The 27,087-nt window shown below is 37.6% G+C and overlaps 1 protein-coding gene across 12 annotated transcripts in view; it reads left to right on the forward strand.

The window, feature by feature from the left end:
• The window catches only part of SCAPER (S-phase cyclin A associated protein in the ER), a 581,035-nt gene that overhangs the window by 57,352 nt on the left and 496,596 nt on the right, over window positions 1-27,087 (forward strand). For 10 of the 12 annotated variants that reach the window (XM_055277642.2, XM_063638678.1, XM_055277646.2 and 7 more), the window contains one exon: window positions 5,678-5,875. The exons of the other annotated variants lie outside the window; for them this stretch is intronic. In XM_055277642.2, the coding sequence (XP_055133617.2) occupies window positions 5,678-5,875 (198 nt within the window). The remainder of the gene's footprint in view (window positions 1-5,677; window positions 5,876-27,087) is intronic. 12 annotated transcript variants of the gene reach the window in all.

A 27,087-nucleotide genomic window follows, 5' to 3' on the forward strand; every position in this document is an offset into this window, starting at 1 on the left:
TTAATTTTTGTGGATACATAGTGGGTGTATATATTTATGGGGTACATGAGATACTTTGATACAGGCATGCAGTGTGTAATAACCACCTTGTGGAAAATGGGGTATTCATCCCCTCGAACATTTATCATTTATATTATAATCTAGTTACACTCTTTTAGTTATTTGAAACTGTACAATTAAATTATAGCCAGCCTGTTGTGTTCCCCAGTACTAGGTCTTATTCATTCTTCCCATTTTTTTTGTATTTTTTATCCTTTTATTTGTTAATATTTATTTATTATACTTTAAGTTCTGGGATACATGTGCACAATGCGCAGGTTTGTTACATAGGTATACATATGCCATGGTGGTTTGCTGCACGCACTCTTTCCATTTTTTTGTACCCATTAACTATCCCTTCTTCCCCCCTACTCCCCTGCTACCCTTACCAGACTTTGGTAACTATCCTTCTATTTTCTCTGAGTTCAATTGTTATGGTATTTAGCTACCACAAATAAGTGAGACCATGTGATGTTTGTCTTTCTGTGCCTGGCTTATTTCATTTACATAATGACCTCCAGTTCCATCCATATTAGTGCAAATGACAGGATCTCATTTTTTTTTTTATGGCTGAATAGCAAGCACTTTATTGTGTATATGTACATTTTCTTTATCCATTCATCTGATGATGGCCACTTCCTTGTAAATCTTGGCTGTTTTGAACAGCAACAAACATGAGAGTGCAGATCTCTTTGATATTCTGATTTCTTTTCTTTTGGGTATATACCCAGCAGTGGGTTTGCCGGATCATATGATAGCTCTATTTTTGTTTTTTCGAGGAACCTCTAAATTGTTCTCCATATTGGTTATACTAATTTACATTCCCACCAACAGTGTACCAGGGTTCCATTTTTTTCCACATCCTCTCCATCTTTTGTTAATTGCCTGTGTTTTAGATAAAAACCATTTTAACTGGGGTGAGATGATAGCTCATTTTAGTTTTGATTTGCATTTCTCTGATGATCGGTGATATTGAGCACCTTTTCATGTGCCTGTTTGCCATTTGTATGTCTTCTCTTGAGAAATGTTTATTTATATTTTTTGCCCATTTTAAAATTGGTTTATGAGATTTTTTCCTATTGAGTTGTTTTAGCTCCTTATATATTCTGGTTATTAATCCCTTGTCAGATGGGTAGTTTGCAAATATTTTTTCCCATTCTGTTGTTTGTCTCTTCACTTTGTTGATTGTTTCCTTTGCTGTGCAGAAGTTTTTTTTTTTTAACTTGATATGATCCCATTTGTCCATTTTTGCATTGTTGCCTGTGCTTATGGGGTATATTACTCAAGAAATTTTTGCCCAGACCAGTGTCCGGAGATTTTCCCCATTGTTTTCTTGTAGTAGTTTCATAGTTTGAGGTCTTAGATTTAAGTCATTGATCCATTTTGATTTGATGTTCGTATATGGTGAGAGAAAGTCAAATTTTATTCTTCTGCATATGCTGATTTTCCCAGCACCATTTATTGAAGAGACTGTCTTTTCCCCGGTGCATGTTCCTGGCACGTTTGCTGAAAATGAGTTCACTGTAGGTGTATGGATTTTTTTTTCTGGGTTCTTTATTATGTTCCATTGATCTGTGCATCTGTTTTTATGCCAGTACCATGCTGTTTGAGTTACTATAGTTCTTTAGTATAACTTTAAGTCAGGTAATGTGATTCCTCCAGTTTTGTTCTTTTTGCTTAGGATAACCTTGGGTATTCTAGGTTTTTTGTGGTTCTGTATATATTTTAGGATTTTTTCTATTTCTATTTTTTCTATTTCTGTGAAGAATGTAATTGGTATTTTGATAGGGATTGTACTGAATCTATAGATTGCTTTGGATACTATGGACGTTTTAATAACATTCATTCTTCCAATTCATGAACATGGAATATCTTTTTATTTTTTGGTGTCTTCTTCAATTTCTTTTATCAGTGTATTCATTGTAGAGATCTTTCACTTCTTTGTTTAATTCCTAGGTATTTAATTTTATTTGTGTCTACTGTAAATGGAATTACCTTTTTTTTTTTTTTTTCAGATTGTTCACTGTTAGCATGTAGAAATGCAACTGGTCTTTGTAGGTTGATTTTGTATCCTGCAACTTTACTGAATTTGTTTATCAGTTCTAATAGTTTTTGGTGGAGTCTTTAGGTTTTTCTAAATATAAGATCATATTATCTGCAAACAGGGATAATTTGACTTCTTCCTTTCCAATTATTTCTTTCTCATGTCTGATTGCTCTAAGTAGGACTTCCAGTACATACTGTTTTGAGTAACAGTGGTGAAAGCAGGTATCCTTTTCATGTTCCAGATCTTAAAGGAAAGGCTTTCAGTTTTTCCACATTCAGTATGATACCAGCTGTGTGTCTGTCACATAATGTCTTTTATTATGTTGAGGTCTGTTCCTTCTATGCCCAGTAGTTGAGGGTTTTTGTCATGAAGGGATGTTGAATTTTGTTAAATGCTTTTTCAGCATGCATTGGAATGATTGTGTGATGTTTATTCATTTTGTTATATGATATCACATTGATTTGCATATTGTTAAACCATCCATGCATCCCTGGGGACACTTGGTCATGATGAATGATCTTTTTAATGTAATGTTGAAAATGTTGAACATGTTCAGTTTGCTAGTATGTTGTTGAAGATTTTTGCATCAATGTTCATCAAAGATATTGGCCTGTATTTTTGTTTTTTTGATGTGTCTTTGTCTGATTTTGGTATCAGAATAATACTGGCCTCATAGAATGATTTTGGAAGTATTCCCTCCTCCTCTGTTTTTGGAATAGTTTGAGTAGGATTGGTACTAGTTCTTTTTTAAATGTTTGGTGAAATTTAGCAGTGAAGCCTTCAGGGCCTGAGCTTTTCTTTACTGGAAGATTTTTTTTTTATGGCTTTGATCTTGTTACTTGTTATTGGTCTGTGCAGGGTTTGGATTTCTTTATGGTTCAATCTTGATAGGTGGTATGTGTCTTGGAATTTATCCATTCTCTCTAGATTTTCCAATTTATTGGCATATAATTTCTCATAGTAGCCACAAACTGTCCTTTGAATTTCTATGGTATCAGTTGTAATGTCTCCTTTTTTCATCTCTAATTTTATTTATTTGGGTCTTCTCTCTTTTCTTGGAGAGCTTCTTAATCTGAGGTTGAAGATGGAGTCTGTGAATATGAAGAAAATATATGTTGAATGTCATACACGTGCATTTTTTGGGGGATAGGTCCATAGGTTTTCTCAGATTCTCAGGGAAGCCGATGAGCCTCTCAGAGAGGGATGAGTCAGAAGTCTCAATTTCTTCCTCCCTCTTTCCCTGGCCTGTCTTTTTTTTTTTTTCCTCTTTCTGTTTTTTTCTCTCAAAAGTCCTGGATTAAAACACTATTACCTCATGGAATCCAATTGTGTCTGACTTCTCTTGCAAGTTTAGATTGTTTTGTCATTTATTGATTGTCTTGGGAAGCAGTTAGACATAGTAAGCCATAGTAGTAGTATAGTTACCCGATTAAGAATTCTGGCTTTGTCACTTAAGTTAACGTGAGGCTTTGGGGTATAATTTAATTTAGCTAAACCTGTTTCCTCCTCTGTAAAATGGAGATAATATTAGTACTGGTAATATAAAATTGCTTCAATGATTAAATGAAGTATATGTAAATCACTTGGTGCAATGCTTGGCACATAGCAAGTATATCGTGAATGTTAGATGCTGGTGCAATTGTTATTATCACTGCTATTCTTTTTGTCAGTAGTAATTAGAGCCCTATGATCTACTAGTTAACTAGCCTCTATGATTTTTTTTTTTTAAGAGAGATTTAAGGTCTCACTGTGTTGCCCTGGTCTGTTCTCAAACTCCTGGGCTCAAGTGATACTCCTGCCTCAGCCTCCTGAGTGGTTAGGACTACATGTGTATAATACTGTGCCTGTCTAGCCTCTGTTATTTGATGTGTCTTTTCTACCTTTCTTCGCAAAGTTGGCAATTATTGCCATTAGTTTATGCACATTTTTTCTACAAGCGTGTTTTTTCTCCTTTTTGTCTTTCTTATGATAATCATACCTTACATTATTTGGGCACTTACTGTTTGCTAGATGCATGTCAAACGCTCTGTGAACATTGGAGCAGAAATTGAAAAATTGAGTTCTAGTTTCAGTTCTGTCATTCTTTTGACTTTGTCAAGAAATTCAGTCTGAGCCTCAGTTTTGTCATCTACAAAATAGGAATAGTAATATTTGTCCTGTCTTTACAGCTTGTCGTGATGATTAAATTATAACTATGTTTTCAAAAACCCTTTATAAAATATATTTTCTGCCCTTCTAGAATCTTTGTAAATAAAAGCCTTGGATAGAGCAGTCACACGTAATGATAGAAACAGCTTAACCCCAAAGCATTATTGCCTGTTGTACATTATAAGCAAGGATGGTAAAATATTTGAATGATATACTTTATGATTATAATTACTTATGATTATGAATGCTATACATATATACCACATTTATGGATGTATGATAAATTCATAAACAGGTGGGGATGAATGGCAGTAGTTTTGATAATTTCATAAGATTAGAGTCTGGATTCACAGGAAGCTGCTAGTCCTTTGCTGATCAATGTAGAAGAAAACTTTGGGAAGGAAGTATAATTCAGGAAACTTCCTAAGTTAATTTTAACTTTGAACGGTATATAGAAAGAAATGAGGTGGTCTGGAATATCTGGTAAAGAGCTGTCAGCACTGAACCTCGGCCAACAGTCTAATGGCAAGCCAGCAGTGTAATTGTAGAGCTGTAACTAGAAGATGGTCTCCTGTGGCAATGCGACCTTGAACAACTCAGCCTCTGAACCTCAATTTATTAATCTGTAAAGTGGAGGTAATAATACATACTTTAAGAAGTGTATGAAGAGGGTCAAGAGATATGTTAAGTTGATTTATAATATACAGTTGTTCCTCAGTATCCATAGGGGATTGGTTTCATGATCTCTATTAGTCCGTTTTCATACTGCTGTAAAGAACTGCCTGAGACTGGGTAATTTATAAAGGAAAGAGGTTTAATTGACTCACAGTTCAGCATGGTTGTGGAGGCCTCAGGAAACTCATACAATCATGGCAGAAGGGGAAGAGGAACCAAGGCACCTTCTTCACAAGGTGGCAGGAAGAACTGCCCAGCGAAGTGAGGAAGATCACCTTATAAAACCATCAGATCTTGTGAGAACTTACTATCATGAGAACAGCATGGGGGAAACCGCCCCCATGATTCAGTTATCTCCATCTGGTCTCTCCCTTTACATGTGGGGATTATGGAGATTAAATTCAAGATGAGATTTGGGTGGGGACAGAAAGCCTAACCATATCAATCTCCCGTGGATATCAGAATCTTTGGATGTTCAAGTCCGTTATATAAAATGGTATAGTATTTGCATATAATCTATGCATATCCTCCCATAGACTTTAATCTTTAGATTGCTTACAATACCTAATGCAATGTAAATGTTATGTAAATAGTTGTTAGACTGTATTGTTTAGAGAATAATGATAGGAAAAAAAGTCCATACATGTTCAGTACAGATGCTTTTTATTTCTGGAGTGGTTTTGATTTGTAGTTGATTGAATCTTTATAAAAAATCCAATCCCTGGAAGCCCTTTTTATTTATTTTCATGTTTTATTTTACTTCACCAGAGTACTGCAGTGGACTGTAAAATAACATCATCTACGACTGGAGATAAACACTTTGATAAAAGTCCCACTAAAACAAGGCACCCTCGGAAAATTGATCTAAGAGCTCGATACTGGGCATTTCTTTTTGACAATCTTCGCCGAGCAGTAGATGAAATCTATGTAACTTGCGAATCAGATCAGAGTGTGGTCGAATGTAAGGTAAGGTTTGCTTTGAGGCCTTGTAATCCATTTGAACTCAGATTCTTGAATTTTTGCTACATCTGACTTGATGTTTTTTTTTTCTTTGAGATGGAGTTTTGCTCTGTTGCCCAGGCTGGAGTGTAGTGATGTGATCTTGGCTCATTACAACCTCTGCCTCCCAGGTTCAAGTGATTCTCCTGCCTTAGCCTCCTGAGTAGCTGGGATTACAGGCACATGCCACCACACCTGGCTAATTTTTGTATTTTTAGTAGAGATGGAGTTTTGCTGCCTTAGTCAAGCTGGTCTCGAACTCCTGACCTTAAGTGATCCACCCATCTTGGCCTCCCAAAGTGCTGGGATTATAGGCATGAGCCACTGTGCGTGGCCCTGACTGGATCATTTATCTCACTTTTGCTAGTTTTAATAAATTCTGTATGCTTTTCATTTAATTACCTCTTATGAAAAATTGTTCTTTTGATCCATACACTAACATCAGCATTATGCTTCAGGTTTTCTTGATTTTGAAGATTTTTTTTGGCATTACCTAATTATATATTTTATATTCTGTGAAGGATTTGGAAGAAAGCTGTCTTGATACATAGTTCTGGGCAGGGAATCAAAGGGTTGGATACACACACAACATTATTTTTAAAATCCTTCTTATCTGTATTCTCCATTGGTGCTGTAGATGGCACTAGTGAGATTTCACATTCTTTGGTTTCATGTTTAATGTCTAATTGGACATTACTCCCTTTCCATTGAGATACTTATCACTCTTCTAATTCACTTTGGTCAGGGAAAAGTGAGACTGATGGCTAACCATAAACAATCCTGGGTGGGATTGGGATGTCATTGTAAGGTGTGTTTTTTAATTTTAAATAATCTTGTGTTTGTAGTAGGATATTAAACAGACACATGGTGTAGAGTGTCTCTACCTAAAAAGCCTGGCCTTTTAGTAAGTAGAGACTGTATACCGTATTACTTTTTACTGAATAAAACTATTTTGAGGAAAACCAGAGTGATACATGTTTATAGAAATATTAAAGAGATAACTTCTGTTTTTATGGTGAACATGGTTGAAAACCCTGGAATTCATTATTTAACCTTTGAAATATATGAGGGGTTAAAGAAGAGTTACATATTGAGACAGCAGCTATGTTTCCTCTTAAATTGGAAACAGCCAAAATAGGTTTTAGACTAACTTAAAAATATTAGTTATGGAAAGCAGGTTTCAAAATGAACAGTAGTTGAAACCATCTAAATACATGTTGTGTGGTTGTTACACATACTATCAGCATGTAAAAACTTTTTTTTTTTTTTTTTTGAGGCAGGTCTTTTTCTGTCACCCAGGCCAGAATGTGATGGTACAAACATGGCTTATGAAACCTTGACCTTCTGGGCTCAAGCAATCCTCCTGCCTCAGCCTCCTGAGTAGCTGGGACCACAGGCATACACCACCATGCCTGGCTAATTTTTAAAAAATTTTTGTAGTGATGAGGATGCATCATGTTGCCCAGGCTAGTCTTGAACTCCTGGGCTCAAGCGATCCTCCTACCTCAGGATTCCAAAGTGGTGGGATTATAGGTATGAGCCACCATGCCCAGCCACTTTTTATGTTTAAAGAAAAATATTTTTAAGTAAAATCATATTCTTGGAGTATAATGAGTCAGTATGTTGTGGTAGAAGACACTACTGGACTTAGTTTTCTGTTATGCTTTGTAAACTGAGCATTTGGGCTTAGAGTATCTCTAGATTACCCCTAGAGATTAATCAAAGCAGCAGTTTCTTTTTTTTGTTTGTTTGTTTGAAAATAACAAATCACTGATTGATGAAATCAAATTTACTTAAAAATATATATACTTCTTTAGAGTAAAGTGAGATTTACCAATTGCAATTACGTCTTTTTGTGATAAGCAGAAACTCTTGCACCTGTCTCTGACACGACTGTGTTTTAGGAAGCTAGAATTGGCCACAAGAAAGTGTGGCTTTTATTTCTGGTTCTTTCACTTATTCCAAGCTTTATAAAAGCTTACTAGCCATAGATTTTTTTGTGTGTTAAGTTGTAGATTAAAAGAATGGAGAAAGTTTTGACAAAGTGAGAGGAATAGAGATGTGTTTTCCATTCTTTGTACTGTGCCAAGATGCTCAAAGGCTTATGCTGAGAAATCTAGGAGTTTAAAAGGTATTTTTATATTCTACTCTTCTCCTCATCCAAGACTTACAGGTGGTGATGTAAAAAGATACATTTTAACGTTGCGTCTAAGCACATGCTGGGTATATACTAACTAGTTTTCTTGTGTTGTTTTGCTTTATTCTTATTATCAAAGCACTGCCATCCATGATCTCATTTGGTTAGTATCTTTATGAGATACATGACCCAATAATTTTTCCTCATTTTGTACGTGGATTCAGCCATTGTTTTGTTAATGCACTGAAAGATTTTTTCCTATTTGTGATTTTTATCTTTTAACCTTAGTTAAAATAATCACAGTTCAGTTCTGTGTCTCATATGTAAAATGCAGTTAATAACACATTATGTAATTCACATGGTAAGTATAGCATGATGTGAAAAGTATCTTTCCTGTTTGCCCAGGATTTCTGACTAGATGCTGACTTTGTAATCAAAAGAAGCTACATTCCTCATTTTTTGAGTTTGAAGATTGTGCCTGTTTATGACATCCGCTACTTTACTACATAAATTGCTAAGAACTGACGTTCCAGCAAAACTCTAAGCATCACCCCTACATTTCCCTTGCTCTCTTACCAAGTAGGCTAGAGTGGGCTGGGGGAGTTGCTTTTTGGAGTATGCTTAGTTAATGAAGTGGTGGCCATCTCCTCATTTGTTCTCACAAAATTTTGAGGTAAGGGTTGAAAGAGTTGGTTGTGAAATTTGTGGGTGTGGCTGCCGGAAGGGGAGATTGGCATCTTCTTCTCTGGTTGAATGTTTGTTGTGTGGACTGATTTTGGTGTCTCTGGAATGTGTTGAGAGAGTTTGGGGGAAAACATGCTGGGAAATACATTTTATTTTCCTTTCCTTGTTTCCCATTTCAATCTGGAGGGAACTAGATGTGTGTCTCTGGAGGCTTGGGGACACTTTTGGATATAGAGACTGGCACCTGCATCTGGCTTAGAGATTTCGTAGCACAATAGACTTGTTGGAGTAGCCTGTGCCAGCTGGGCTTGAAGGGACTCTAGGATAGTATGCCTTGAAAGGAGTTCTCAGTGATCAAGTAGAGAAGACCCGAGTATATCTAATGATCTATGTGAGGGAAGGAGCATAGGCATAGATGAAGATATGAGTCATAGGAGCTTTCTCTGGGGACACTTGGCTAGGTGAGTATATGTAAAACTCTGATGGAGTTGGGCCCCAGTGTCTCCTATTCTCATATTTGTTTCCGTGCGTACTCAATCTTTAGCTCCCACTTAATAAGAGAGAGCTTTGTACTTGGTTTTCTATTACTGCATGAGTTTGCTTGGGATAATGGCCTCCAGCTGCATCTGTGTTCCTGCAAAGCACATGATCTTGTTTTTTCCTATATCTGCATAGTATTCCATGATGTATATGTACCACATTTTCTTTATCCAGTCTGCCATTGATGGGCATCTAGGTTGATTCCATGTCTTTGCTATTGTGGATAGTGCTGCAGTGAACATATGTGTGCATATATCTTTTTGGTAGAGCAGTTTATATTCCTTTGGGTATATACTCAATAATAGGATTGCTGGGTCAAATGGTAGTTCTGTTTTCAGTTCTTTGAGAAATCTCCAAACTGCTTTCCATGGTGGCTGAACAAATTTACATTCCCACCAGCAGTGTATAAGCATTCTCTTTTCTCTACAACTTTGCCAGCATCTGTTTTTGACTTTTAAATAATAGCCATTCTGTCTGGTATGATATGGGATCTCAGTGTGGTTTTGATTTGCATTTCTCTAATGATTGGTGATGTTGAGCATTTTTTCATATGCTTGTGTGTGTATTCTTTTGACAAATGTCTGTTCATGTACTTTGCCCAGTTTTAAATGGGATTGTATAATTTTTCTGACTGATGTGAGATGGTGTCTCATTGTAGTTTTGTACTGCATTTGTCTGATGATTAGTCATGTTGAGCATTTGATATGGTTTGGCTCTGTCCCCACCCAAATCTCATCTTGAATTGTAGTTCCCATAATCTCCACATATCGTGGGAGGTAATTTAATCACAGAGATGCTTACCCTCATTCTGTTCTTGTGATAATGAGTGAGTTCTCATGAGATCTGATGGTTTTATAAGGGGCTTTTCCCCCTTTTGCTCCACACTTCTCCTTGCTGCTGCCACATGGAAGAAGGACGTGTTTACTTCCCCTTCCACCATGATCATAAGTTTCCTGAGGCCTCCCCAGTTATGCTGAACTGAGTCAGTTAAACCTCTTTCCTTTATAAATTACCCAGTCTCAAATATGTCTTTATTAGTAGTGTGAGAGCAGACTGATATAGCATTTTTTGTGTGCTTCTTGGTTGTGTTATGTCTTTGTTTGAGAAGTGTCTGTTCATGTCCTTTGCCCATTTTTTAATTGGGGCTGTTTGTTTTTTGCTTGTTGATTTAAATTCCTTATAGATTCTAGATATTGGACTTTTGTCAGATGCATAGTTTGTGAATATTTTCTCCCATTTTGTGGGTTGTCTGTTTACTTTGTTAATTGTTTCTTTTGCTGTACAGAAGATGTTTAATTATGTCCCACTTGTCTATTTTTGTTTTTGTTGCAATTGCTTTTGGGGATTTTGTTATGAAATTGTTGCCAAGGCATATATCCAGAATGATATCTTCTAGGTCTTCTTCTATGGTTTTTATAATTTGAGGCTTTACAATTACTTTTCTTTTCTTTCTTTCTTTTTTTTTTTTTGAGATGGAGTCTCTGTTGCCCAGGGTGGAGTGCAATGGTGAGATCTCGGCTCACTACAAGCTCCGCCTCCTGGGTTCATGCCATTCTCCTGCCTCAGCCTCCTGAGTAGCTGGGACTACAGGTGCCTGCCACCACACCCGGCTAATTTTTGTATTTTTTAGTAGAGACGGGGTTTCACTGTGTTAGCCAGGATGGTCTCAATCTCCTGACCTCGTGATCCACCCGCCTCGGCCTCCCAAAGTGCTGGGATTTACAGGCGTGAGCCACTGTGCCCAGCCTACAATTAACTTTTTAAATCCATTTTGAGTTGATTTTTATATATGGTGAAAGGAAGTGGTCCAGTTTCAGTCTTCTGCATATGGCTAGCTAGTTATCCCAGCACCATTTATTGAGTAAGGAATCCTTTATTCATTGCTTGTTATTGTTGACTTTTCGAAGATATGATGCTTGTAGGTGTGTGGCTTTATTTCTGGGTTCCCTAACTAGTTTCATTGTTCTATGTATCTGATTTTTGTACCATCCTATTTTGGTTACTTTAGCCTTGTAGTATGGTTTGAAGTGGAGTAGTGTTCTGCCTCCAGCTTTGTTCTTTTAGCTTAGGATTGCTTTGGCTTTTGGGGCTCTTTTTTGGTTCCACATGAAGTTTAGAATAGTTTTTTTGAATTCTGTGAAAAATGACATTGGTAGTTAGGAATTGGCATTGGTAGTTGGTAGTTTGGAATTGGTAGTTGGTAGTTTGGCATTGAATCTGTAAATTGCTTTGGGCAGTATAGCAATTTTAACAGTATTGATTCTTCCTATCCACGAGCATGGAATATATTTCCATTTGTTTGTGTCATCTCTGATTTCTTTCATCATTGTTTTGTAATTCTCATTGTAGGGGTCTTTCACCTCCCTGGTGAAATTTATTTCTAGATTTTTTTTTTTGTGGCTAATGTGAATGGGATTGTGTTCTTGATTTGGTTCTCAGGTTGAACGTTACTGGTGTATAGAAATGCTACTGATTTTTGTACATTGATTTTGTATCCTGAAAGTTAAGTTATCACTTCTAGGAGCCTTTGGATAGAGACTATAAGGTTTTCTAGGTATAGACTCATATTGTCTGCAGAGACAGCTTGACTTCCTCTCTTCCTATTTGGATGCCTTTTATTTTATTCTCTCACCTGATTGTTCTAGCTAGGATTTCCACTACTGCATTGAATAGGAGTGGTGAGGTGGGAATCCTTGTCTTGTTCTGGTGTTCAAGGGGAATAGTTTCAGCATTTGCCCATTCAGTATGATGTTAGCTATGAGAGTGTCGTAGATGGCTCTTATTATTTTCAGTTATGTTATCTTTATACCTAGTTTGTTGAGGGTTTTTAACATGAAGTGATGTTGAATTTTATTGAAAGCCTTTTCTGTGTCTGTTGAGATTCTCATGTGGTTTTTGTTTTTAGTTCTGTTTATGTGGTGGATCACATTTATTGACTTGCATGTGTGAACCAACCTTACATCTCAGGAATAAAGCCGACTTGATCATGGTGAATTAACCTTTTGATGTGCTGCTTGATTCTGTTTGCTAGTATATTGTTGAGTTTTGTTTTTCTTTTTTTTTTTTTAATCTGTGTTTATCAGGGATATTGGCCTGAGCTTTTCTAGTTTAATTTATTCCTAGACATTTTATTTGTGTGTGTGTGTGTGGCTATTGTGAATGGGATTGTGTTCTTGATTTGGTTCTCAGGTTGGACGTTATTGGTGTATAGAAGTGCTACTGATTTTTGTATATTGATTTTGTATTCTGAAACTTTACTGAAGTTGTTCATCAGTTCTAGGAGCCTTTGGATGTTGCGTCTCTGCCAACATCCAATTTTTGGGAACAATTTTAGTAGAATTCTTATTAGCTCTTCTTTGTATATCTGGTGGAATTCAGCTGTGAATCTGTCTGGTTCAGGGATTTTTTTGGTTTTTAGGTTTTTTCTTAATGATTCCATTTCAGAACTCATTATTGGTTTGTTCAGGATTTCAGTTTGTTTTGGGTTCAATCTTGGAAGGTTGTATGTTTCCAGAATTTATCCGTTTCTTTTAGGTTTTCCAGTTGGTATGCACAGAGGTGTCTCTAATAGTCTCTGAGGGTTTTTTATATTTCTGTGGGGTTGGTGGTAATGTGAACTTTGTCATTGCCAATTGTGTTTATTTGGATCTTTTTTTCTTTATTAATCTAGCCAGCTGTCTATCAACTTTGTTTTTTTTTTCTAAGAACCAACTTTTCTTCATTGATATTTTGTATGGATTTTCATGTTTCAATGTTGTTGAGTTCAGCTCTTCCTTATTAGTATGGTGGTGAGTATCCTTGCCCGTCAGTGTTGTTCAGTTCATCTTGGAGTTTGGTTATGTATTTTCTTTTGCTAGCTTTGGGGTTGGTTTGCCCTTGTTTTTTTTCTTTGACTTCCTCTAGGTATGATGTTAAGTTGTTAATTTTAGATCTTTCTAACTTCTTGATGTATGCATTTAGTGCTATAAACTTTTCTCTTACCATTGCTGTAGCTGTGTCCAAGAGATTCTCTTATGTTGTTTCTTTGTTATTAGTTTCAAATAATTTTTTGATTTCTATCTTAATTTCATTGCCTATCCAAAAGTGATTCATGAGCAGGTTGCTTAATTTCCATGTAACTGTATGTTTTTGAGAGATCTTATTATAGATTTCTGTTTTTATTGCACTGTGGTCTGAGGGTGTAGTTTGTTTGATTTCACTTTGAATTTGTTGAGAATCGCTTTATGGCTGAGTGTGTGGTTCATCTTAGAGTATGTGCTATGTGCAGATGAGAAGAATTTATATTCATTTGTCATTGGGTGGAGTATTCTGTAGATACCTGTTAAGTCCATTTGATCAAGTGTCAATTTAGGTCCTTAATATCTTTGTTAATTTTCTACCTTGATCGGTCTAACACTGTCAGTGGGGTATTGAAATCTCCTATTGTTACGTGTGGTTATCTAAGTCTCTTCATAGGTCTCTGAGAACTTATGTCACGAATCTAGGTGCTCTAATGTTGGGTACATATATGTTTAAGATAGTTAAATCTTCTTGTTGAGTTGAACCCTTTATCAATATGTAATACTCTTCTTTGTCCTTTTTGATCATTGTTGGTTGAAAATCTGTTTTGTCTGAAATAACGGCAACCCCTGCTTTTTTTGTTTTCTGTTTGCTTGATAAATCTTTCTGCATCCCTTTATTGTGAGTCTGTGGTTGTCGTTGCATGTGAGATGCATCTTTCGAAGGCAGCCTACAGTTGGGTCTTGCTTCTTTATCCAGCTCACCACTCTGCCTTTTAAGTGGAATGTTTAGCCCATTTATATTCAAGGTCAATATTGATATGTGATGCATTAATCCTATCATCATGTTGTTAGCTGGTTGATTCTTATGTCGACTTGATTGTATAGTTGCTTTATCATGTCAGTGGGCTCTTATGGTGGCATGTATTGTTTTTTCATTTTCATGTTTAGCACTCCCTTAGGGACCTCTTTTAAGGCAGGTCTGATGGTAATGAATTCCCTTAGCATTTGCTTGTGTCAAAAGGATTTTATTTCTCCTTTGCTTATGAAGCTTAGTTTGGCTGGATATGAAATTCTTGGTTGGAATTTATTTTCATTAAGGATACTGAATATAAGCTCCCAATCTCTTCTGGCTTGTAGGGTTTCTGCTGAAAGGTCTGCTGTAAGCTGATGAGTTTCCCTTTGTGGGTGACTTGCCCCTTCTCTCTAGCTGCCTTTAAGGTTTTTTCTTCTGCACTGACCTTGGAGAATCTGATAATTATGTGTCTGGGGGATGGTTGTCTTATATAGTATCTTGCAGTTGTTCCCTGAGTTTGCATGTTGATGTGTCTAGTCAGGTTGGAGAAATTTTCATGGACAATTGCTGCATATTAGTTCATTCTTACACTGCTATGAAAAAATACCTGAGACTTGGTAATTTATAAAGAAAAGAGATTTAATTGGCTAATGGTTCCACAGGCTTTATAGGAACATGCAGCATCTGTTTCTGGGGAGGCCTCAGGGAGCTTTTACTCATGGCAGAAGGCAAAACGGGAGCAGCAGGCATCTTACATGGCAGGAGCAGGGCCAAGAGCGAGGGGGAGGTGCCACACACTTTAAACAACCAGATCTCGTGAGAACTCTATCATGAGGACAGCACCAAAGGGATGGTGCTAAGCCGTTCATAAAGGATTCACCCTCATGATTCAGTCACCTCCCACCAGGCCCCCCAGCACTGGGGATTACAATTGAACTTGAGATTTGGGAGGGGACACCTATCCAACTGTATAATTCCTCAAATATGTTTTCCAGATTGCTTGCTGTATCTCTGACTCGTTCAGGAATGCCAGTGTGTTAGAGGTTTGGTCTCTTTACATAATCACATACTTCTCAGAGGTTTTGTTCATTTTTTAAAATTCCTTTTTCTTTATATGCTTGCATTGATTTGAAAGAGCAGTCTTTTGTGTGCTGAGATTCTTTCCTCAGCTTCATGTATTCTTTTATTAATGCTTCCAATTGTATTGTGAAATTCCTGTAGTGAATTTTTCATTTCCGGAAGTTCAGTTTGGTTCCTTCTTAAAATGGCTATGTTGTCTTTCAACTCATAGATGGTGTCACTGTTTACCTTGCATTGGTTTTCAGCCTTCTCCTATATCTTGTGGAGTTTCCTTCCCATCCAGATTCTGAATTGTAGGTCTTTCATTTCAGCCATCTCAGTCTGGTTAAGAACCATTGCTGAGGAGCTAGTGCAGTTATTTGGAGATAAGATACTCTGGTTTGAGAATTGCTAGAATTTTGGTGCTGGCTGTTTCTCATCTGTGTGTGGTGATGTTCTTTTAATTTTTGAAGTTGCTGTTCTTTGGATAGAGCCTTTTGCTTTTATATTCTTTGATGCCCTTGAGGGTTTGACTGTGGTATAATTTGGGTATAGTCAGTTGGCTTCATTTCTGAATGCTTTCAGGCCACCAAGCCTCAGCACAGCACTCCTGTGCTGTGGACTCTAACCCTGGGGGGCTGGAACTAGGCCTGCAGCTTTGTTCTCTGGTCCCTAGAGGTCAAGCACCTGCTGCACTTGAGGGATGGAGGTACTCCCAGTCAGCTGACAACCACATTCCGACAGGCTGCTAGCAAACATGCTCCGGTGGGGTGATGGAAGGGGTCATGGGAGAATATGCTGTGGTGATGGTGCGGGGGCATTGTGGGTGAGTGTGTACCAGTGCGGCGGTGGGGCAACCACAGGTGATTGTGCACCAGTAGGGTGGCACCAATGGGTGATTGAGGGGGAGGGGTTGGTGTACACCAACAGGGCAGTGGGGGCCCTGTGGATGTGCATAGTGGTGGTGGGTCCTCATTCACGTGCATGCTGACAAGGGGATATTGTGGGTGTGTGTGTGCCGGCAGGGTCCTGTCTACAAAAGCACTCCTATGGGAGGGTGGGGGCTGGGAAAGAGTTATGGTAGTGGCCACTGACAAGCATTTCAGTGGGGCCACTGTGGCTGTGTTGCGAGTGTGTGTGGCCAGGGAGGGACCCTGGAAGAGGCCAGCAAATGGGAGCATTTAGATCAGACTGGCCCTGTAGTGCAGGCAAGACAGCCCTGCTCTCTCCTGGTCTGGCAGCTAAGAAAGGCCAAACCCCTACCTATAGGAGTATGGCAAGCCTTGGGGAATGGGAGCCCATGGCCATGCTCCATAGTAGCTGTCCCCATGCCTAACCCTCTGGGCTCCATGCAGTTTGGAGTTCTTTCTCTGCCAACTCCCCAGGCAGTTCTCCCTGCCATCTCAAATGCCTGTGGAGGTCATGAGGGGCTCCTGCAGGTCTGTGGTGAGGGTGGACTACTTCATGCCTGTTCTACTCACCCCTTCCATAGGAGCCACTTTGGGCCAGGAACAGGTCACGGTGCTTGGCAGCCCTGTTCAGGGTTCCCAGCTTCCTTCCCCTTCAGCCCCAGGGTCTGTCTTCTCCCTCTATCATCTCTCAATGCCTTCTTTACAAAGATCTGCTTGGAGTATGCCAGTCTACTTGATGTTTTGATCTTTCTTGGTGGGTGATGAAGCTCTTCTTCCTGGCTACATCTATTTGGCCATTTTGGCTCTTCTCTCTCACAGCATTTTAAACTGGTAAAACTAAGTTGATGATCTCTCCTTCCCACCTCAAACCTGATGTGTTTCTCTTCCTTGAATACTGCTTTTACCCCCAGGTGTTTGTGCTTGAGACCTGGGAGACATCCTTGGTTCCTCCCCTCACCTCACAAACCCACTCACTATCCACTGGATTAATTCCTTTCAGAATTACTTCCTAAATCTTTCCAATCCATTCACATCTCTCACTCTACTGCTACCATCCTAGTCCAAGCTGTCATAAAATGCTTAGATTACAAGTGAAGCCTTCTAATAGGACTTCCTGCATCCTTCTAATCGATTCTCCACACTGCAGGCAGATTGCTACTTAGAAAATGACAAATGTGTCTCTCTCATTACTTTGATTGTAGTTGTTCAAAGGTTTTTCTTTACTCTGAGCATCAGAATCCTTAACATGGTGATGTTAAGGATCTTGAGTGACTTGATCTATGAATTCTTCATTTCACACCACTTTTGTCCCCTCCCTTCTGCCTCATGTAAATCAGACTTCCTTTGGTTCCGTAACCATATCATGTCCTTGCGTGTTTCCTGGCCTTTCCATGTTCTAATTTTTCCGCCCAGAACACTCTTTCCTCCTTCTCCTTGCCCAACACCTTCTTACTCATTACTTTTACTTAACTACTATTCATAATTTACATTTCAGCCTAAGTGTCACTTTCCCAGGGGAGCCTAACTTACGTTTCAGACTATGATATGCTCTTATAGTGCATATGCTTCTCTTTGGAAATATATATCACAGTTGAAATGAAATAATTATATATTTAGTTGTTTAATATCTGTCTGCCTTTCTAGACACTAAGCTCCATGAGGATAGAAACAACATTGTATTGTTTACCCCTCCATCTTCAGTACTTGGTACTGGCACTGGATCATAGGAAATGCCCAGTAAATACGTGTTGAACGAGTGTGTGAAGCCATGAGGCTACATACACAGTTGCACTGATGTTAGTCTTCATAGTTGTGTGATTCTTAATTCCCCCAGTGATCCTTAGCAGCCAGTTATATGCTAAAAAGGTACAAAGATGGTGGGTATATGGATTAATCTTGGGCTAGTATTCTTCAAGCAGATGCATTGGAATTTGAATAGAGTAAAAGGAGTTGAAGAGGGTAAGAGAGTAGTTGGAGTAATGGGCCATGGAACCTAAGCTGATGGGGAAGGAAATGATTATAAGAGAAGCCTGATAGTGATGCTAAGTATTTACAAATACTCCTTGGACATGGAGGAGTGAGTAAGGTGGATTCTCTGTGGAAAGTGTTAGGTTTACATTTATATTTTTGAAATTAATAGTTAGATCCTCCAAATACTAGTTTTCTTAATCTCCTTGATCTGTCAGATAGTGTATGTAGTCTTTTATCTCTCGTTCCCCCTCCCACCTTTCCTGAGTCCCCAGAATCCATTATATCATTCTTTATGCTATTGCACATCCTCATAGCTTAGCTTCCGCTTATAAGTGAGAACATAAAATATTTGGTTTTCCATTCTTGAGTTACTTCACTTAGAATAATGGCCTCCAACTCCATCCACAGTGCTGCAAAGGTCATTATTTCATTCCGTTTTATGGCTGAGTAGTATTTCATGGTGTATATATAGCACATTTTTTTTTGTCCACTTGTTGGTTGATGGATATTTAGGTTGGTTTCAAGTTTTTGAAATTGTGAATTGTGCTGCTATAAACATGCGTGTGCATGTGTCCTTTTCATACAAGGACTTCGTTTCCTTTGGGTAAATACCCGGTAGTGGGATTGCTGGATCATTTGATCCAGCCTGGCCCTTAAATGCTTTTCATTGTGAATTCTGTTTCGTCTGATATTAATGTTATAATCTTATTGTTTTGATTTGCCTGTTACACTTTAGCTCCGGAATTGAAATTTGTTACAGAGAATATGAGATTCAGGACAAGGATAGAAGGCTAAGAGTTCACTTGTGCATTTGTGGGAGTTGGCTTCTGTTACCTCACCGTTGTCTTACGTTAATAGCCATCTTTTCTTCATCTGTATCTGTATCTTTTCTTCTTAGCCTTATTCTGCATATTCCCTGTTGTGTTTCATGCATTGTAGTCTTCACAGTAAAATTTTACTGTTTGATTGGTTAAATAATTAATTTCTCCTGTATATGTAACATTTACTAAAGCATTGTTTTACGAGTGTTTAAGTTGTAGAGATAGATAGCTGTCATTTTTTACTGTTTAACATGACACTTTATTGACAATTTCTGGGTTGCCAGATCTTTGTTCCTTATATCTAGTTTTCATATACATTATCATCAATATGATAGAGCATTGGTTTTTTTCCTTTTGGGTATGTTGAATAATGGAATAACCTGGGACTGTAATTACCATATCATAACTACTGTGGGTTAGTCAAATTTGACTTGTCTGGTTGTCTCAGTCTGTTTTCTATTGCTTATAACAGAATACTAGAAACTGGGTAATTTATTAAATAATTATATAAATATATAAAAATCTTATCTTTATAAAGATAAGAAATTTATTTCTCATCGTTATAGACAGGCTTTATCTGGTTTGGGCCTTCTTGCTGGTGGGGACTGTGCAGAGTCCCAAGACAACGTAGGACATCACATGGTGAGGGGGCTGAGTCTACTAGCTCAGGCCTCTCTTTCTCCTCTTATAAATGCACCAGTCTCACTCCCATGCTAATTCATGAATCCATTAACCCATTAAACCTTTCATGAGAGCAGAGCCCTCATGGCCCAATTATCTCTTAAAAGCCCTGCCTCTCAGTACTGCCACAATTGAGGATTAAATTTCAACCTGAGTTTTTAAGGAGACAAATATTCAAACCATAGCACTGGGATAAGTTCCTAGTTATGTTAGCCTATTTTCTAGACATAGGTATTATACCAATTTATACCATACTTTCATTTTTCAACTATTTCTTCCTGATTTATTTTTGTTGATGGAACCACCATTCTTCTAGTCAGCTGTGTTCTATATTTTGTTGACTACAAAGTTCCTATCCATTCATCTTTTGCATTTTTTTTTTCCATTCACAAACTCCTTCCCTCTTTCCTAGTGTCAAGATACTGCTTTTTGAAGACCCTTATTACTCTCCAGTGAAGTGTTATCTTTTTGGTATGTCCTCTTCTAGTTTTTTCTTTTTATAGTCCTTCATATTACTTTCCTGCTGTAAAACTTGTATGAATTCTATCTCTATAGTCTTCTGAATCCACAGTAGACTAATCATTTTGGCTTTTAAAACCTCCTACTGTATGGTCTTAGTTGACTTTTTTGGTTATGTTATAATTAGTGCTAAGCTGCCTGTATACTCACTACAGAAGAGCTTGAGAAAGCTGAGTCCTCAGGACCGAGTCCACAGGCTATGGGATTCCAAGTGGAGACATATTTTTAAAAAATGAATTAGTGTCTCATTTGGGAACTGGCATAATGCAACAGGATGAAATAACCTCAGCCCTGAGATTTTGTTGGACTTAATCTCAGTAGCAGTCATCTGTAGCTTTTAGACAAAGAGAGGAAATGGAAAGAAAGAGAAATGGGATGTTGGGAAGTGGACATTTGTTCAAGTCAATTTGGTGGAAGAATAGTAACTGGAAGGTGAAATCCAGTTCCACCTTACTTTTTTTTTGTCTAATTCATTATGATTTAGACACATTACAACTTAGCTTTGTCAGAAAAAAAAAGAATGAAAATCATGTATGTGATTGGTAATAGAAACCAAAATAGAGCAGAATATGAAACTGAATAATAAATCATTAGATCTTAATGTGGTCTTAAAAATCATATAATCTAGCCATTTTATCTTACTGATGGGAAGCTGTAAAACTAAATGATGTGTCAGAAATTACATAACGAGTTAGCCTCAGAGCTAAGGACTGGAAACACAAGTGGACTTATATTTTATTCAACCACATTTAATGAATATTACAACATGCACTGTTTTGGGTGAAGTATAACAAAAATGCCTTAGATCAAACACGTCATGTTGATTTAAATGCCATAGTTTTTTCCTTTTATAATTTAAAGACTTTCTTTTAGGAGGGAACATCCATGCTTCTCCTTCTGTGGATGTCGCCTTGGGTTATTTACACTTTTTATTGAGATAATTCCATTTTTTAATTAAAAATTCTTTTTTAACTATTTGAAATGATAGAAATTTTTCAGATAATGACTGCAACATAGAAAACAGATCTTTTTGTGGCCAGGCGCGGAGGCCCACGCCTGTAATCCCAGCACTTTGGGAGGCTGAGGTGGGTGGATCACCTAAGGTCAGGAGTTCGAGACCAGCCTGACCAATATGGTGAAACCCCATTTCTACTAAAAATACAAAAATTAGCTGGGCGTGGTGGTATGCGTCTATAGTCCCAGCTACTTGGGAGGCTGAGTCAGAAGAATTGCTTAAACCCGGGAGGGAGAGGTTGCAGTGAGACGAGATCACCCCACTGCATTCCAGCCTGGGCAACAGAGCGAGAGTCTGTCTTAAAAAAAAAAAAAAAAAAAAAAAAAAAAAAGGGAGGGGGGAGGGACAGCATTAGGAGATATACCTAATGCTAAATGACGAGTTAATGGGTGCAGCAAAACAACATGGCACATGGATACATATGTAACAAACCTGCACATTGTGCACATGTACCCTAAGACCTAAAGTATAATAATAAAAAAAAACTTAATAAAAACCTTATATAGTGAAAAAAACAAACAAACAAACAAATCTTCTTGGTGCCCAGACCACTAGGTGTAGTAGGAAAGGTTATAATTCTGTTTTTTTATTATTCTGGGTTATTGAAATGATTTGAGATTTGATCACTGTGGAGAAAAGATAGTCAATTTACAATTTTGGAATAAATTTTGCTCCTCTGTGCATGTTTGTCTCAATGAAGGTAAATATTTTAAGAATAACATTTTTTTGACTAATAGCTTAGAAAGTGAGATGTGTTACTATGGACAAATATGGTTTGAAAGAGAAGGGACTTTTGTTTTTATAGCACTTACGGACTTGAATATCCATTGACATTAGTTATTATACTTGATACGGCCCATAGGAGGAGAGGTAACTTCTGGCTGTAGGATCATAGAAGAGTTTGTATATGTGGTATTTGTGCTGGCTCTTAAAGGGATAATAGGAGCTGTCATCAGTTAATAGTCATGTTAGTGTGTCCTCAAAGCTAGTTGTGTGATTTTAAAAAAAATCACCAAATTGTATTCAACCTTTGTGTTCGTAAATGAAGAGGTTGGACTATATGAGGGCTGAAGATCCTTGAGGCTGAATAAAAGCATATGATTGATATTGGGAGAATATTCCAGGCAAAAGAAAGATCTTGAAGCAGTTGTTTGGAGGTAACTGTGCAGGCATCTATGAGGGATTTGAATTTGAGTGTATTGATTTTGAGCCTTATAACTTAGCATTTTTGTCTATTTATTCTTAGTGGCAGTAGGTCTCTGATTTTTCTTAGTGGGAAATACTATTAGAAGCATCTAGTCAAGCCAACTTGCAAGTGAGTTTGAGATAAAAATTGGTTAGGAATTGCAGTAAAATATTTGTATCACTACCCAGGCAACTACAAATTTTATTTACCCACAAAGATGCAGGTAAGGATTAAATTATAAAGGAGCATGGCTTCCATTAGCAGATTTTAATTTATAAGGTTTTGGTTGGTGAAGATATTAAGTATTCTTTTTCTAGATAGATTATATTAAAAATTTAGGAGAGAGATTTAAAAAAAATGAGTGATTGAGAACTGAAGAAGATTGTGAATGATATTGACAGTTTTGCAAATGGTTTACTTGATGTTTTGCTTTTAGATGATTTCCCTGTTGAACTATTCCAGTAGTAGCATTCAAAAAACGAGATAAGATGTTCTTAAAAAATGTTTTAAGAAACTTGTTTTCATTTTGGTAAAGCTCATTTTTTTTCATAAAGGTTCCCTTTTGTCACTGACTTCTCATGCAGTGCATGTTTCTAGCCCTTCATCACTATGGGAGTACTCCACTGTGCTAATTCCTGTAGCTGAATTGGAGGGCTGTATTGATGTCATGGGCCCAAGGGCCTGCGCACTAGTATTGTGTGTCAGGAGGACAAAGGGATGGCGCCAACCTTCCTGCTCTGTGCGCCAGTAACTAGAATTAATTACAAACCAATCGAATCCGTTGCAGCCAATTGGTAAACTAATTGGTAATCTTAGCTGTACATCTATATGGAGTTGTCTGAATGTCTGTAACATTACTTTCAGAGCCACTTTTGTTCTGTTTCATCCTGCTTGACAAAATGGCCTTCATAGCTTTGAGGAGAAAGATGTGCATCAGTGACTATGAGGTTGCTCCAGCTGCTTGTCTTGTTTGTATTCCCTTGTTCGTAAAACATGACTCGGATTACAACTTCGTGGTACCACTCTGATCATTTTTGATAACGTTGAGTTAAACATTCCTTGAAATAGGCTGTGTAAGCCACCAAATATACTTTCTCTTTACCAACAAATTTCTCAAGTATAGCGGCTTATATTCTTGCCCTTCAGAGTTAGTTTTTTTTTTTTTTTTTTTTCAAAAAATCAGTAGAAAACTTCTGAAGTAAATTATTCTTTGTCTTTTTGTATGTTAATGTAGGTGATTTAAGTCAAATGAATTTGATTAAAGAATTTGAATTATATTAGTAGAATTGAGGGAAGGAAGCCAACTAAATTTTTACATTTGTCCTTTTCTTGATTGTAGAAGACTTTTATTACCAGTTTTTTGGCACCAAGGATTACTTTTGAAAGGAAATAAACAGTACTTCTTTGTTCAGAAGGTTGTTTTAAAGTAGAATGTAACTTTTATGACTAAGGTAAGGGTGGTACTGTATGTCATTTGTGAATAATTTGGCATATATTCATTATTAGTCTTGGGTCTGATTTCCAAAGTATATGTATGTTTATTTAATTTTATTGTATTTTAATTTATTTATTTTATTATATTTTATTTTGAGACAGAGTTTTGCTCTTGTTGCCCAGGCTGGAGTGCAATGGTGTGATCTGGGCTCACTGGAACCTCCGCCTCCCAAGTTCAAGCAATAATCATGCCTTAGCCTCCCGAGTAGCTGGGATTACAGGGGCCTGCCACCATGCTTGGCTAATTTTTTGTATTTTCAGTAGAGATGGAGTTCCACCGTGTTGGCCAGGCTGGTCTCAAACTCCTGACCTCAGGTGATCCAGCTACCTCGGCCTCCCAAAGTGTTGGGATTACAGGTGTGAGCCACGGCGCCCAGCCCAAAGTATATCTGTGTTTAAAAACACTTATAAGTGAAAAATATTTTTGAGGTTTTTGAGTGTGACAATACAAAATCAGACTAAGCTATAGAAAAATAATGTATTTATAATACAAATGATCATTTTTATAGCTGCTTGGCATTTTCCGATTGTCATTTTCTGAGAGTATTGGAAAGTTATCTTTACAGTAAGGTGAGACTGGTATATCTTTATGGCAAAGTGAGAATGGTATGAGACTGGTAAAGCAAATACATTTTAAAGTTTTTAAAATGCAATTAAATGACAGCTTTGGCTGTTGTACTAATACATACACACAGTCACATTTGATATCAATTTCTTCTTCCTGAGGAGTGGATTGATTAGATTTTAGTGCCTGTGCTTTTACAGTCTTTTCTTCCATAAATTTTAATTTCCATTTAGCTGCATCAGTGATGAGTACCAAAAATTTATCTTTGCCAAGTATGTAGAGTGTATTGTCACAATAATATAATTTTGGGTTATTTAAAGGAGACAATTAGAAGGCAGCAATGGTAATCATTGTGAATGGTGCAGTAGGCACAGATGATCTATATGTCCTAGTTAAGCTGATTTGAATATGATTTTCTGTCAGATTCAGACAATTTAAAATTTATCTTTGGAAGTTCAGTGTCAGTGGAAATGTTATATTTGGTAACAGAAGGCAGATAACCCATCATATGATTGAAAACTGGTTTTAAATCGTGCAGAGTTGCCTTTATTTATTTAGCTTTGTATTAGCTGCTTAAGAAATGTTGGTAAAACTTTAAACATTTACTTTTTCAAACATATTTCCTTCTTTTTCTTTCTTTTTTTTATAACTTTATTTTTTTAAGACCAATTTTAGGTTCACAACAAAATTAAGAGGAAGGTAGAGATTTTCCATATAACCCCTGCTCCCATACATGCATAGCCTCCTCCATTATCAATATCATACACCTGAGTGGTATATTTGTTACAATTGATGAGCCTGTGTTGACAAATCATTATCATTCCCAAGTCCATAGTTTACATTTATGTTTGCTCTTGGTCTTATATGTTCTATGATTTCGGGCCAATGTATGATGACATGTATTTGCTATTTTAATAATATACAGAGTAGTTTCATTGCCCTAAAAATCCCCTGTGCTCTGCGTGTTAATTCTTCCCCAGTCCCCCACCCCTAACCCCAGCAGCCACTGATCTTTTTACTCTCTCTAGTTTTGCTTTCTTCAGAATGTTGTATAGTTGGAATCATACAGTATGTAACCTCTATTTTTATTTCTTACTTTTTTTTTTTAGAGATGAGGTCTTACTGTGTTGCCCAAGCTGGCTTCAAATTCCTGGGTTCAAGAAATTCTCCCACCTCAGCCTCCTGGGTACCTGGGACTACAGTCATGTGTCACCATGCCTGACTAATTTTTAAAAAATTTTTAGTAGGGATGAAGTCTCACTATGTTTTCCCAGGCTGGTCTTCAACTCCTGGGCTCAAGCAGTCCTGCTACCTCAGCCTCCCAAAGGGCTTTGATTACGGGTGTGAGCCACCGTGCCCGGCCCCACTGTGGTGTTTTGTTTTGAGACAAGGTCTCGCCCTGTCACCCAGGCTGGAGTGTAGTGGCTTGATCAGAGATCACTGCAGCCTCAACTTCCCAGGCTCAAGTGATCCCCCCCACCTCAGCCTCTCTAGTAGCTGGGACTACAGGCACGCACCACTATGCCTGGCTAATTTTCTGTATTTTTTTTGTAGAGATGGAGTTTTGCCATGTTCCTCAGGCTTCACTGTCTTCCAAAGTATCTGTACCATTATGCATTCCCACTAGCAATAAATGAGTGTTCCCATTGCTCTACATCCTCGTCAGCATTTGCTGTTGTCAGTTTTCTGGATTTTGGTCATTCTAACAGGAGTGTAATAATATCTCATTGTTATTTTAATCTGCATTTCCCTGATGACTTATGATGTGGAGCATGTTTTCATATGTTATTTTCCATTTGTATATCTTCTGTGGTGAAGTGTCTGTAAAGGACTTTGGCTTATTATTTAATCAAATTCTTTTCTTATTGTTGAGTTTTTTTTCTTTTTTTAAAATTTTATTATTATTATACTTTCAGTTTTAGGGTACATGTGCACAACCTGCAGGTTTGTTACATATATATACATGTGCCATGCTGGTGTGCTGCACCCATTAACTCGTCATTTAGCATTAGGTATATCTCCCAATGCTATCCCTACCCCTCCCCCCACCCCACAACAGTCCCTGGTGTGTGATGTTCCCCTTCCTGTGTCCATGTGTTCTCATTGTTCAATTCCCACCTATGAGTGAGAACATGCGGTGTTTGGTTTTTTGTCTTTCCGATAATTTGCTGAGAATGATGGTTTCCAGCTTCATCCATGTCCCTACAAAGGACATGAACTCATCGTTTTTTATGGCTGCGTAGTATATTCCATGTTGTATATGTGCCACATTTTCTTAATCCAGTCTATCATTGTTGGACATTTGGGTTGGTTCCAAGTCTTTGCTATTGTGAATAGTGCCGCAATAGACATACGTGTGCATGTGTCTTTATAGCAGCATGATTTATAGTCCTTTGGGTATATACCCAGTAATGGGATGGCTGGGTCAAATGGTATTTCTAGTTCTAGATCCCTGAGGAATCGCCACACTGACTTCCACAATGGTTGAACTAGTTTACAGTCCCACCAACAGTGTAAAAGAGTTCCTATTTCTCCATATCCTCTCCAGCACCTGTTGTTTCCTGACTTTTTAATGATTGGCATTCTAACTGCTGCGAGATAGTATCTCATTGTGGTTTTGATTTGCATTTCTCTGATGGCCAGTGATGATGAGCATTTTTTCATGTGTTTTTTGGCTGCATAAATGTCTCCTTTTGAGAAGTGTCTGTTCATGTTCTTTGCCCACTTTTTGATGGGGTTGTTTTTCTCTTGTAAATTTGTTTGAGTTCATTGTAGATTCTGGATATTAGCTCTTTGTCAGAT

This window comes from Symphalangus syndactylus, chromosome 5, assembly GCF_028878055.3.
Source record: "Symphalangus syndactylus isolate Jambi chromosome 5, NHGRI_mSymSyn1-v2.1_pri, whole genome shotgun sequence".
Taxonomy (NCBI): domain Eukaryota; kingdom Metazoa; phylum Chordata; class Mammalia; order Primates; family Hylobatidae; genus Symphalangus; species Symphalangus syndactylus.